The sequence below is a fragment of the Parasteatoda tepidariorum genome, chromosome 12 (assembly GCF_982258835.1).
Source record: "Parasteatoda tepidariorum strain Cologne lab strain chromosome 12, Ptep-v5.0, whole genome shotgun sequence".
NCBI lineage: Eukaryota > Metazoa > Arthropoda > Arachnida > Araneae > Theridiidae > Parasteatoda > Parasteatoda tepidariorum.
The window spans coordinates 18,621,196-18,636,813 of NC_141766.1; the positions used below are offsets into that span (position 1 = coordinate 18,621,196).

At 31.5% G+C, this 15,618-nt stretch overlaps 1 protein-coding gene across 1 annotated transcript in view; it reads right to left on the reverse strand.

Moving 5' to 3' along the window:
* The window catches only part of LOC107446027 (armadillo repeat-containing protein gudu-like), a 29,461-nt gene extending 16,382 nt beyond the window's left edge, over positions 1–13,079 (reverse strand). The window contains exons 1-4 of the mRNA XM_016060561.4: positions 12,928–13,079; positions 9,892–10,101; positions 6,420–6,671; positions 1,322–1,432 (exon numbers count right to left, since the gene is read on the reverse strand). Coding sequence (XP_015916047.3) covers positions 1,322–1,432; positions 6,420–6,671; positions 9,892–10,101; positions 12,928–13,074 — 720 coding nt within the window. The 5' untranslated portion in view covers positions 13,075–13,079. The remainder of the gene's footprint in view (positions 1–1,321; positions 1,433–6,419; positions 6,672–9,891; positions 10,102–12,927) is intronic.
* Between the last annotated feature and the right edge of the window lie 2,539 nt (positions 13,080–15,618).

Sequence of the window (15,618 nt, forward strand, 5' to 3'; positions counted from 1 at the left end):
GTTATGACCCCATCTAACCTTCAGGGTGGAACTACGAAGTGGACACAGGCATGACCATCTCTCTGCCTCAGATCGATGGGTACTGTGGGTTTCATTCAAAATCATTTCGAATATTAGTGAAAATTAAGTTCTACAGTTAAGTTTGTCTTCTAAGAGTAATGGAGTAGTGACTACATTTCGAAAGTAGTTTATAGTCGCTACATTAAGAAAAGTAGTTGTAGCTAACTACAATTGTAATAAAGTAGTTGTAGTTGACTACAAATAAAATGTAGTTTTTCCGACCACTGGTTATGACCCCATCTAACCTTCAGGGTGGAACTACGAAGTGGGGACAGGCATGACCATCTCTCTGCCTCAGATCGATGGGTACTGTGGGTTTCATTCAAAATCATTTCGAATATTAGTGAAAATTAAGTTCTACAGTTAAGTTTGTCTTCTAAGAGTAATGGAGTAGTGACTACATTTCGAAAGTAGTTTATAGTCGCTACATTAAGAAAAGTAGTTGTAGCTAACTACAATTGTAATAAAGTAGTTGTAAATACACAAGTGGGCGACCTTTGTGCTAAAATACGAACTAAGGTAGACAACGTTAAAGAGCACAAAAATATTATTAAAAGCAGACAGCTGTTTCGGATGCTCAAAGGGCAACCTTCATCAGTGCAACAGAGAGTTGTAGTTGACTACAAATAAAATGTAGTTTTTCCGACCACTGGTTATGACCCCATCTAACCTTCAGGGTGGAACTACGAAGTGGGGACAGGCATGACCATCTCTCTGCCTCAGATCGATGGGTACTGTGGGTTTTATTCAAAATCATTTTGAGTATTAGTGAAAATTAAGTTCTACAGTTAAGTTTGTCTTCTAAGAGTAATGGAGTAGTGACTACATTTCGAAAGTAGTTTATAGTCGCTACATTAAGAAAAATAGTTGTAGCTAACTACAATTGTGATAAAGTAGTTATAGTTGACTACAAATAAAATGTAGTTTTTCCGACCACTGGTTATGACCCCATCTAACCTTCAGGGTGAACTACGAATTGGGGAAAAGCATAACCATCACTCTGCCTCAGATCGATGGGTACTAAGTTGTCTGGTAGGTCTCAAGCCTTTCAAGTGTTTAACTATGTTCTAGCGTTTTCTACATTCTAAAAATCTCCTTTTTTTATTTTTATCTAACAGTACAGGTCAAGAGTATTTTTCTCCAAAATTTTGAGTCAATTACACGAAAGACGTTATAATTTCAAACGAAAATAAAGAAAGGTAAAAATACTCTATACATTAAAAAATTCTGATAAAAAGAGAAAATTAAATCTACTACTTACTATAAATATTAAATCTGCAGCAGCTTGTTTTAGCTCCCTGTTAGTAGACTTTAAATGATGTAATACATCTAATATCATTCGAGAGTCATTCACTTGTTGCCTGAAAGACATCTGATAATAACTGCCATTTAGAATTCTTTTTTTACAATCAATATTGACATTTTTACTAAAAAATCTGGAAAGTAAGATACTATTTTTTTTTAATGTGTAGCAATGCGTGTCATTACGCAGTAACCAAATGCACCAATAACTTACGATTTGTGCACTGGTCTAAAATACTTATAGATTTTGTCTAATATTATTTATTCAAAGTTATTACTTTTTTTGTTTATTCAATCAATAGAGTTCTGTAGTCAACAAGTTTATATTTTAAGAATCATAACGTAAAAAACAGAAAACCGCGAGAAGAAGAAGCGCCTAATTGGAAACACCTAAAACTTTCATTCCTCAATATATCTATGTTCGTGTACAATGCGCAAAAAAAAAAAAAAAAAAATAAAGGAAAAAAAAGATAATACTCTAAATAACTTTCGCTCTAATGATCGGATTTTTACGTTATAAGTGTCAATCTTTATGGTTCCTGGTAGTGATCTGGTGAATTATGCTAATTATCAATTAAATTACGAAGTTGGACACAAAAACACACTTTTTCAGAATAAACATATAAATTTCTTTTATTCATTTGGATTCTTAACCTTCAAAATATAGGGAGTCACCGCAATTTGGAGATTGTGGCACTAATAGTTTAGTCAGGAAAGCAGATGAAAGCTTGGTCCCCTTCATGTCAATTTCACATTTTATATTTTAAGTTATACTTTTAAAACTAATTAAGCAATTCAAAAAAAAATTGCACCCCCTCATTAAACCAGTTTAACCAAAGGTAATTTCCTGAAAAAAATAATTTTTAATAATTATTTATTATTTTTTATTATTTAATTTAATTTTGGATGAAAAATTTTTGAATTATAAGGCACCATATTAATCCACGAATCTTTCTATTGAAAAATCTAAAGTTTCAACTGATTTTATTTAAGAGAAGCCGAGAAATTTTAAAATTAAATATTTTTAAAAAAATGAGAATTTCAATGGGGAGTTTAATAAGAAATATTTAAATGGGGACGATTAATATTTAAATGTGGCTAACTTACGAGGAACTTGACTGACGCAAGCGTAATGTAAAATTCTTCTCATATTTTTTCCACCAATAGTCGATTACTAATCTTTTTCTTTTTTTAAAAAAAAATATTAAATACGACTTTTCTTTTTAAATCATCTGCAAATTTATTCGTAATTTAGTAAAGAGATTTGTATAAAACATTATATTCAACGAATGTCGAATTTTATTAAAGCATGTTTCTGATAGAATGTGATTATGCATTTATTTTAATTTTTAAGTTGATTCTTTCAATAATTGATACAATTTCAATAATTAAAAAAATGTCAATGATTGACACAATTTCAATAACAATAACATAATTTTATTATTTCTTATTAATTTGAGTAGTGAAAAATAAATGCGTTTATGTGCACAGAAAAAAATACAACAGTTTGCCTTGGTTTTTAAATGAATAAAAATTATGGACATACAATTTCATTTTGACGTGCAAAGTTATTCACGCCCTCTAACTTTAAGAAAGTTGCCTTTTTAAAAAGAATAATGTTGAAAAAATTTGCTTAAAAAGATGTTAATATTATTTCTCAACTTTAGCACAGTTCAAAAAAATGTTGTTATATCAGGGAAATGATCGATATGCCTTATTTTTTAAAACAGCAAATACTAAAAATAGAATATTGTAAAAATATTCCAAAACTGCGCTATTTTTAGAATCATCATCTCAAATTGTTCCTCTTCTAACTTGAGAATTTCCTTAACGTTAAAGTAAGATATATTAAGATATTTTATGTAACAAACTATTTCATTTAGACTTCTGTCTTACGGTGCTCCCAGATCCTTGATCTACAGAAGCTGTACCCCTGTTCCTCTTATCATGAGCTCTTCTCATAGGTCTCTTTGGTAATAAAAATGCTGATCTTTTGGCCAAGCAGGGAGCTTCTGATAGCACAATTTCAAGTCGACCTTTGTCCTTCCCTGAGATTTGCTCCAAGATCAGAACCACTACTAGCCAACAACTATGGAACATCCCTCCGGCCCACTCTTGGTATAATGGACAGACTCCTGGTGGGGCACTTACCATAGGGGCTGATAGAGCCATACAGTCCACTATAAGTAGGCTCATAAGTGGACACATCAGGTGTCTCTCTTTTGAGCTTGGGCTAAAGACCTATTCAACGTGCGCGAGGTGTAACTCTGCTTCTCCCGATTACATTTTACACTGTCTTGGCCTGGATAAGAAAGACCTCTACTCTGGTCCCTTACTTGTATTTGATTTCGTGAAGACTTTCGAGCTCATTGACTTGGTCTAGCCTGCGGCTGACCAAGAGGAATAAGTCAACAACAGCAACAACTATTTCATAGCCTTAATTAGTATGTTCAGCAAATGGTTTTAATATACATATTTTTAGAAATGATAAATAAATTTTTTTCTTCATATTTCGCCGTAAAGAGACAAGAATGTTAACGTTTCATTGATGCTCAATTGAAACGTGTCAATGAGTTCATTAATCCCAGAAGTGAAACTCAACACTGTAGGTAACATTTAATTACTTGAAACAGTTAGATAGAATTAAACTCATTAAAATTATTAGAAATTAAATTTTATTTCTTTATTTTTTTTAAAGAATGGCAGGAATGATGAGGAAAACAATGAAAGGCCCCGTTTCCCATCAGATTATTCATGCAATTAATCTAGCCACGTGACTCACATTTTTGGTACAATTAAACGATATTTTAAAAAATGAATCATGCAATATTCTTCAACATACATATTTCAATGTTTTTAGAATGTCACGTAGCATTCACTCATTTCTTCACTTATAGATAAAAAAAAATATCATGAATATGCATTATAGTTTCTTCCAGTTACTCTACATTTGTACGGGATCTTTTTCATGATTTGCTCTATAACTCTGATTAATAATTAAAATTATTAATTATAATTAAAAAAAATTCTAAATTATAATTATTAATTACAATTAAAAATAATTTCTAAATAATAATTAATAATAATTTCTGAATTATAATTAATAATAATTTCTAAATAATAATTATTAATTACAATTAAAAATGATTTCTAAATTACAATAATTAGTTATAATCAAAATTACTCTGATTATAATTTGATTTTGTATGAAATTTAGTTTTAGTATGAAATCTTCATATCTAAGAAAGTTAAGAAACAACTTAAAAAATACAAATATTGTCCTATAAAAAGTTCGTGTTTTAAAATACTAAAATCTTGGAAAATCATATTTAATTTATTAATCGACTTAAATTTTATTTTCAAAGTAGACGAAAACGAAAGTAATATTTATTTTTTGGGCAGAAATCTACACAAAAAATGCCTGTTACCTAGAACCTAAGCAAAAAGAACCGGAAAAAAACCACACAAAAAAAAGTCTTTCTGACTTGAGCTAGCACAAAACAATAAATCATATGGCTTCAGTTTTTAGTTTTTATTTAATTCCTTTTTATTCTCTTCTCTCAGCTTGGTTGCTTAGCAATGGTGAAAGCCTAAATATTTCGCTTTTATTGATCACACAGCTAGTTTATGGTCATAAAAAATGCTCCTCCTCCCATGACGAGAGTGCATGGCCTTTTTTTCCGAGGGGAGTTAAGCCAAATATATATAGCTTCCTAGCAACCCAATTTTTGATCCAACTTTTTCGAAGTTTTGTCTTCCTCTTATTTTGAGGGTCAGGAATCGAAATATGTAAAAAAAATCACATGTTTATTCAGAGAATAAATAACTCATTTTTGTATCTTATTTCGTAACATAATTAAGAGATAGAACTAATTAATTAGTATACTTGAAGCCCCTGGAACCATTAAGATCGACATTTATATCGTGAAAATTAAATCCAATTATTAGAACGAAAGTTATCCAGGATGTATATATATATATATATATATATATATATATATATATATATATATATATATATATATATATATATATATATCAGGGCTCGAAAAACAGCCCGTCCGCCAGTCCTCAGCGGACAACGAATTTCTCGAATCCGTCGTCCGCGCGGACGGCCATTTTTCCGTTAATGTTCGTGATACATTTTCCATTTTTGTTATCTTACAAGAGTCTAGCGCCTCACTTCTAAAATGACCCTCTAATCTAGAATTACAGCAACATACAGCGTATGGTGGAATTGATGTTTTCTCTGTCTGGGAGTACTGCAGCGGTTGAAAGGAGCTTTTCAGCAATGAACTTACAAAAAAACGCATTACGTACTGGTCTTAAACAAGAAGCGTTAAACGCAATTAAGATCATCTTCTTAAATGGAAAATCCCTTTCAGATTTCTATGCAGAAACCTCTGTAAATTATTGACTTGATTGTGGAACTGGAAAATGTCATATTTGATTCATTTATAAAACGCACCACCCTCGGATAAATTGACATTCCAGATAACTTGACCTTTGTCATTTAAATTACTTCATAAAAGAAATATCAGGTCACTATTAGTAGCCTAGTATTTCTTTTATTACTGTATAATGTAATCCTAGTAACTACCAAGTCATTGTGCAATTTACATAGATATTTGTAATAAATAAGAGAAAATTATATTTTTATTTTTTTAGAAGCTACGGGTTAGTTTCGAAGGAGGACGGGTATATTGTTGGACAAGCCGTCCTCGGCGACGGGTAAAATTCCTGAGTTTTTTCGAGCCCTGATATATTTGTATATATATATATATTATGGTGGTACATTGCCATTTAGTATGAATATCCAGAATTATTCTGTTCTAAAAGTATTTATAGCAACTTTTTATATTGTTTATGTCAATAATTCCGTTTTAGGCGAACAAATGAAAAATTTGATCTGAAACGTTTTTTGCGAATTAAATTTAAAATTAATTGTTGCCGAAGCTTAAAATTTATTTGTGTGTTTTGCTCCCTCTCATTGAGAATTGCCCCATTGAAATTAAAAAAATAATGTAAACTATAAAATAATCATAATATTTACATACTGACAATGACAAATGTTGCAGCAATATAAGAATAGGAGTTGTAACTTGTTGATGTTTGCTTCTTATCCAAAATTGGCACGCATTCATAATATTTGATGAACAAGCTATTTTTCTATTACATTCATCAGCGCAAAGCACAGACAAAGATTTCGCTGAATACTGGGAAATAGTCAGTTTTAAGGAGAAAATTTCACTTTTGCTTGTTTGGGTTGTCAAGGTAATTTTCGAATCATAAGTGTTTAGTAAATGAATCTGAAAACAAAAAAAGCAATAAGTTAAGTTAAAAAAATTTTAAAAGATAAACAATGAGCGAAAGAAAGTATCAAATTGTGTAACTCTTGTTTCGGAGTTTTACGTATTGAAATCCAATCTCAATGGTTAAAAGGTTTGACTTTAAATGAGTTAATTAATTGTGGTATTAAGTAGTTAAAAAGTTGGGAAATCAGATACATAAATGTTCCTTATCCGAAGAAAAATATTTGTTAATCAGAATAATTCAGAAATTTTTCAGAAATTTTTGTTAATCAGAATATGGTGGGTAACTGCAATTTGGAAGAATATGGTACCCATATAAAAAAACCTGAATTAGAACTACTGTACGCTCTTTAGGTCCCCATAATCAGAAATGCTGTTAAAATTTTGGCTTTTCAACGTTAATTTAAATTTTTACGCATTTCCCAATATCTCAGGAACTTTTTAAGTCAATCGAAAACTTTTTGCACGCAATTATAATCCTCATTTTATTTAATGATGTTTTGTGCAAAAAGCTAATTTTTAATAATTTTTTGCTATTTCCTCTTTTTTATTTAATAACTGGTGTAAAAAAAATTAAAAATTAAGGTACAGAAATTAATTTGATTAATTGCAAAATTTTTGAATGAAATCAACTGAATAGCTTATGAAAAATAAAAATTTTTAAATGCGAATCTTTTTTTAAATGTTTCAACTCAGAAACTGTGCGGCGTATTTTTCTCACATTTCGTATATTGCCATTCAAAAGACATTACTGTAGAAAAGGGTTTCTACGAAATTGAGCTAATATTTGTCAAAACAGCTCCGAAACAAATATAGTCGAAATTGAAAATTGTAGTACTCCTTATTGAGCAAAATGAAATGTGTAAAGTTTATATAGTCTCAAATATGACACATCATCATCAAATGTGACAAAGTTCAAATTTTATCAGCTTATAACGATCAAATATTCGAAAAGAATGTCAAATTAGATGGAAAAAAAATAACTGCATTTGTGTTCGTTACGAATTTATTTCACGAATAAAGAAAGTAGGTAAACATCACTTTCCTACCTTGTCGCTCTGTTTATCACAAATGAAGAAGGATTTTCAGTCCTGTTTCAATTTTGATCTGGTCACTATTCTTAAAAATGAGTAAAGTGCTAAAAATAAAATATATAGACCACCCTAAATAACTTTTACCTTAATAATCGGATCTTCACTTTCAAGTACTCAATGTTAATGCTTTGAGGGGTAACCTAAAATATACTAATTAATAATGCAGATGATATTTTAAGTTACGAAATCAGACACAGAAATTTACTTTAAAGAAGGCGTATTTTTAAAATTCAATTTCGCAGGAACTACTCAACTATTTTCGCTTAAATTTTGTATTTTGCCATGTAAAATTGTATTCTTTTATATGCTGTAAAAAATTGTATAGCTACAATTCAAAATTTTTTCGACCAATATTCGAAAATTATACTACATATAATACCATACCATTATACTAAAAGTTATTTTTTGCATGGATTTATCTATGGACAAACGAAATTTATAATAGCATGCAAAAAATTTTAAGTCACTTAAAAAGTTCTGTATAAATGGCAAAATATGCAACAAATAAAACTAACATTAAAGGGTCTAAACTTTGGATCGCCCGTCTGACCAAACTAGTAGGGCTATATTCCCAGATTGCAGCTACTGTATTTTAAGGGGTCAAAAATCCAAATCAAATCCGTAAAAAAAAATTATGTTTATTCAGAGAAAGTACGTTTTTGTGTCTGATTTCGTAACTTAAAATATCGCCTGCACTAATTTAATAGCATATTTGAATTCATCCCCTCAAAACATTAAGAGTGAGTCTTAGAACGAAAAGATCCGATCATTGGGGTGGTCCATTTTTTGTTTTTACTCACTGTACATGGGGTTTTGTTGACTATTCCGAGGATATTTTGACGCTTTTTTGCTGAATTTTAAGAAACACTCTTTTACTGTGATTATTTAAAATAATTTAAAAATTTATATGCTTTATAATTCAAAACTTTTTGGAAGATTAATTAATAAAGTAACGAAAAATAATGAATAATCATTAAAGGCAAAAAAAATTTTTTTTTTCAAATGGCAGGCACTGAATTTGAATTTTTTGCCTATACTATTCCAGAATTGTTGCTCATTTCGCGTTACCCAGTGGGCACCTGTGAACCAAAGTCACGGAGGCGAGCAACATTGCCTACGCCGCACTGCCACAAACCCGTTTATAGGGTGGGCCACATCCACACATCATACACACAACAGAGGACAGCACAAAGAGAGAGAGACACATCCATGCCCAGAGCGGGATTCGAACCCGCAGCCTATGGCTTCGCAGTCAGGCACGCTAACCGCTCGGTCACCTGGCCGGCTAAAGGTAAAAGGCAAAAAATAATTGAACGTAAAAAACGTTTTTTTTTTTTACATGAAATTATCTTTAGATGAAAGATTTTTATAATTTTGTGCAAAGATTTTTTGCCTCGCTTAAGAAGTTTTCCAAAAAATGACGAAATACGTAAAAAGTGAAAAAAAAATATCAAAGGGTTCAAACATTCAACTGCATTCCTGAAGAAACAATTGGGGCTATATTTTTCAGATTGTAGTCTACTTCTCTCTCATTTTAGTTCTCAAAAATCAAAATCTGTCACATAAAAAGTTATGTATATTTAGAGAAATTAAGTTTTTGTGTCTGATTTCGTATTCTCATTAATAATTAGCACCATTAATTGGTGCCAAGTGCTATTTGCCTGATTTCGTATCTTGATTAATAATTAGCACCATTTAATTGGCATTTTTAAAATAAACTCCTCAAATCATTAAGATTGTCACTAAGTAAGTTAAAATCCGATGAATATTACAAAAGTTATTCAGGGCAATATCTTTTTTTTTCATCTTACTATATCTGAATTATTGTATAATTCAGAGGTGCACAAATTAACACTCGCAGGCAAAAATTGACGCTACTAATTAATAGGCACTGGGTTCAAATATATCCGTGAAAAAAATTATAAACCTGTGAAAATTTTACACAAATCTACTAAAATATTTAGAAATTAACTTGCATTTTACTTGATAATGGCGCACAAATTTACTATTTATCCATCACACATGCATACATTTATCCAAATTTTTGACTAATGATTGATAACTATATTTTCGGACTTGACTAATCTCAATCTTTAAAATTATGAAAACTAGATTTTTCTTACAAGTTTTTGCATGCCTTCACATAATCGAACTGATTCCCAGGAAGCAGGTACGATGGATACGTCAGCAATCATGTAAATGGATTCCAACATCAATTCACAATCGATGTGATTCAGACATTTAAACAGTAGTTGAATACCTCTTGTATTTATTATGTCTTTTTGGAGAATTCTACAATCGCAAAGTTTTCTCAAGCATCGTAATGCAGCAAACTAAAAAAAAAAATAATAATAAATAAATTAATTAATAAATAAAGCAAATAATATAAATAAGAATAATAAATTTTAAAAAAAATAATTTTAAAAATTCCAAATCAAAATTGGTACCAAGCAATGGTGTCTAGAGAACAGCTGCCGTTAATTGGAAATAATCTCAAGTCAAAATTCTTGATGATCCTATCAAAACATTTTGATGTTTTATGTTGGTTTAATGCAATTCTTGATGATCCAACAGCATTTGATGGTCACCATTATCCAACATTTTTCATCATGCTTTCATGGTTTTTTATCTGCCAACAAACTTACATCATTCCATGATGGAAAATGAAACTCTAATACTATGAAACCATCCAAAGAAGTTTGATTCTTATGGACTAACCATCCGTGATGGTCCATGATGGTTTCAACTATACTTTTCCATGATGGTTTAATGAGGATTATTGTTGGCTCAGCTGGAATATATCATCAAAACAATTTGTATTTTTTTATGTTGACCCATCAAAAATCAGTCCGAATTCCTACATTGGTGGTTCATTATAGGTGGTTCATTATAGTTCCAACATTTGATTTCGAAGAAACTATGATGGCAATTTCCGCTTGTTCAACATGAACAAACCTTCAAAACAACTTGTTCTTCGTATGTTGGACAATTATAAATCAGTCCGAATTCCTACATTAGGTTGATGGCTATTTATGTTGGTTACTATCAAAAATATAATTGTTCATGATGGAATTATTGATGATCACAATCAAGATTATGTTGGTCCATCTATGGAAAATCATCAAAAATTTTGACTTGGGATATGAAACTAGCTGCAGACAGCTTCCATATTATAGTTGAGGATGAACGAAAGACAGTGTTGGCTGCTTTCTTTGTCAACGTCAATATTTTGAAAAATTCAACTAGAAAAATTTTAATATTTGCTCCATCGATTTTACTCAGTGGATTCTAATTGATTGATGATATATTTAACATCTGTTAACACCTCCTTTAGTTGTCCTTATCTACGCATCATGTGCTTCTGTTGATGGCTAAAACCGGGAGCATGTTAATTTCGGGGTAGAAAAAGTGCTAAACTTCGGGTCTTGATATTTCCAAAGGAAAACAGTGTAAAAAGGCCAGATAAAAAGGAACCCGATAGGTGATGAAGATGATTTATTGGAATAACATACATTTGCAGGCTTGTGTGCTAAATTTAGATTTGTAAACCTTTGCCAAATAGGACAGTTGTTGTTGTAGTTCATTTACGTCGCACTAGAGCTTCACAATGGGCTATTGGCGACGGTCTGGGAAACATCCCTAAGGATGATCCGATGACATACCATCACAATTTTTATCCTCCGCAGAGTGGATGGTACCTTCGCTTCGGTAGCCTGACGACCTGCGCTCGAAGTCGACCACTTTATGGTCGAACAGTTTAACGAGAACCAATACCGCACACCCTCGGTCCTTTGGTAGACTGATCCAAGTGGTCATCCACCCGCCCTTTGACAGCAGAAAGTGGTGCTTGACTGCGGTGTCATACAGGGAACTGTGTCTTAACGATCAGCCCACAGCCGGACCTAATTGAACATAATTAATACTTCTTAAAAAAACTAATTGATGTATAAGAATTAATTTAAAGTTTACAGAAATGAACCAATCTATATAACAAATTGATTTGGACACTTCAGCTGATTTAAAATTGCTCTAAATTTCACTAATTACATTTATTGTATTGTGATAATACTATACAAATAATACTTATTCAACTAGTTATTTTTATAAATATTGTAGATTAAATTGAAATACTTTATCATTTTTTTTATTTTTTGCTAATCACACATCCCTGAGAAACTACTATTAACAGATGAACTATTAATAAAAATATTATGATACATAATATAACTGTATTTTCAATTAAAAGTAAATAAAATATTAAAGTTGAATAATAACTTTGTATCTTAATTATTTTTTTACAAAAAAAAAATCTCATTTTGATCGAATAATTATTAAATTACATTAAATTCGGTTTCAACAGCTTGAATACAGTAAGACGTTACGTTATCACAATATGAGGATACAATTTAGGAGATATTTTGTTCAGGTGATTTAAACCAAACTAAACTTTGAGCAAGAGGAGAACAGAAATTTAAAAAAAAAAAAATTTCACGATTAATTCCTTTAGAACTTAGTTACCTTTCCGATAAACGGAGAAGAAAAAAGCACCAAAAAGTACCGGGAAAAAAGACAGTTTTTTTTTAAGATCACAATGCAGAAATGAAACACGAAGTCATGTTCGCTTTTAGCTTCAGTAGCTTTTATTAAACTTAAATTTTAATTATCTTTATTTACGCTACATAAAGGGCCGGGATAGCTTAGTTGGTAGGGCACTGCGCCTATGTCCAAGAGGTCGTGAATTCGATCCCTGCCAGCCGAAGACTTTCGTGTAGTAAATGGTGACTGATGCACATTAAATCTGTCGAGTCTCAAAGTCCTCCATGTTCCCATAACAAATCAATACCTCTGAGGGTACTGAATTGGAGATTAATCGTTCTCTGATTCAGGTCAAAATTACGATCTGGGGATGAATGAATGGATGTATGAATGGGTCCGCTCTATAAACGGGTGTGACGTATGGGTGTGGCAGAAGTCGAATGCTTGGCCACTGGAAAACAAGAACAATCTCACCCCTCTGCCTAAATGGTATACAACAACAACAACAGAGCTAAATAAAGCTTAATACCACGTTTATTATATGACGCTGTATTAAGGTTTTATAATGAGCGTATATTTAAATTTATAGTCCTAACTTACTTTATAAAATGAAATAACTTTACCTGAGATCGACGAACGTATGGATGTTCAGCTTCAATAATATTTAGAAGTAGTTTTACAACATTCCCATCGAGTAGTGCTTGAAGACAGGGGGCATCATAAGTAACTAAATCGTTCAAACATATAATTGATAGAGTAGTAGTAGTCATATTACCTCCCTATTCAAAATCGAATAAAAACAGATTGAAATTTTTTTATTTTGAAATAGAAAAAACCTAGATAATGATTCAAATACAAAGTGAATTCTTTTAAATTTGAACGTGAATCATTTTTATAAAATGCAGCGAAAACAAAAACATAAAAAAGTAAACGGATGTGAAATCCTTACGGTGTGAATATACCGTAACGATTACCTTTAATACAGTTTTTTAGAATCAATACAAAAAAGTTAAGGAAAAAGTATTCACTACTGCAAGTTATTATTTAAGTGAGGTAAAAACAAAAACGTTATCGAAATCTAAAGAACCATTAGTGAGTAAGGCGGGATCAGCAATACAAAAACCCGTTTTATTTAATTTTATTTACTGTGTTATAACAGTCGTTGAACAGCCGACCCCATTGTTTAGGTTTATGAATACTAATGTTCAACTCTGTAGCTTCGTCATTTTGAACCCAATCTAGAGGATAAAAGGGTACTCCTAGATCAAGTATTGGGAGAAATTTCCCTTCGTGGAGGACTTTTTGATGGAACTAACCCGCATTTGCATTATATGGAGAGGAAAACCATGAAAATCACGACCGGTTAGTCTGACGGCAAGGAAACACTAACTCATGATCCGTCTACCACTGAGGATATTTCACGTCAGACCTGTTTGATTACGGGAAAAAACAAGGAAAAGATGAAGGGCAATTATTAAAAACTGTATGAGGCAATAAAACGTGTTTTACATTGTATTCCTTTCGCCCTTCTGATTAGTCATTTAACAAATTTAAATAGCATTTTTGTAAATTTCTCGCATAAATAATAATTTGCAATCCCTTATGTTTTCAAATTTATTGACAAAGATTGTAAAAATATAATCTAATGGTAGTGTAAAAGGTATTCCTTCTCGGGGAAATAATCACTTTGAAATTACCATGCCGGTTTTAAATAACGCAACTTTACTGACATAAAACACATGCAGAATCAAACTACATAATGCATAAAAATAAACACGTGACTTTGTGCTGCCATCTATATTTTATTTCGAGAACTACTTCAAGCAGAAACGGGCAGTAACATAACATTCTGTATTCATGAAAAAAATAATAATAATAAATCTGAATAAAAGATTTTTTTCTCAATCAATCGTTTCAAGTTCGAAAAAATTAGCATTGCTTGAAAAATCAACTAAAGATTAAACCTCGTATTTTTACTCGTATTTATTTTTTATTTTTTTTTCAAACCATTTTAATGATATGTTATAAAGAAACACTAAGTAGTTATTCAGTAAACACAGTAAGACACATAAGAATTTTTTACGATACAAATTTCATATAAAATTTACACTTTGGACTTAAAATTAAATTTATTAATCAAACAGAATGTGAACAAAAGTAAATAGAAGTTAAGTATTATGAAATTATTTTATAAAATTATCAGATTTATGGAAATCTCTTATGAGAAATGAAAACATTCTATATCTGTGAATAGTTTGTCAAATCAAGTCGACAAGAGGATTGAAATTACTTGGTTTTAAATAGGCTGTGGCGTGTTTGTCAATTAAATCCGTCAAGAAACACACCTCATGTAAAGAAACCGCCATCTAGTTCTTTTGAAATAGCATAATTATTCTCCTTTAAACTTCCAATAATGATCCAAAATCATTAGTTATACGTTTAAAACATGCCCTACTATTTCACATAAGAATTTTTTTTAGTAGTTTAAATATCCACTAATTATTCGCTAAATTTTCGGAGCTCTGAAAAACTCAACCTTCCTCATCAACGAGCTGCAGATTGATGTAAGATTTATCAGTTTTTGTGTTAACTACGCCCTTTGAAGTATGTAAAAGCGGTATTAACTTGAATTAATCGGCCGGGATAGCCTGGTTGGCAGGGCGTTGGACTCACGTGCGTGAGAATGGAAGTTCCAATCCAGGCGGCCGAAGACTCTCCGTGTAGTAAATGGTGACTGGAACACGTTAAATCTGTGTGGTCGCGAAGTCCTCCATGTTCCCATAACAAATTATACCTCTGGGGGTTCTGAATTGGAGATTGATTGTCTCTGGTTATGTCAAAATTACGATCTGTGGAAATGGAGAAGATGATACGAGTTCGAATCCAGCAGGCCGAAGACTCCCCGAGTAGTAAATGGTGACTGGTGCACGTTAAATCTGTCGGGTCACAAAGTCCTCCAGGTTCCCATTAAACAAATTATACCTCTGCGGGTACTGAATTGGAGATTGGTCGTTCTCTGATTCAGGTCAAAATTACGATCTGTGGATGAATGAATAGATGTATGAATGGGTTCGCTCTATAAACGGGTGTTACGTATGGGTGGGGCAGAAGTCGAATTTTTGGCTATAGATGGCGCCACTGCAAAACAAAAACAAACGCACCTCCTCTGCTTTAATTGCCAACGACAACAACAACAACTTGAAATAAAGTAATCATTCACACCATTTTTAGAGTTTCCAATAGCAGATTCCGGTAGGTATTACACCACACTTTTTGCAGTGAAGTTAGTCTAAGTCTTATACCTTTTGTTTAGT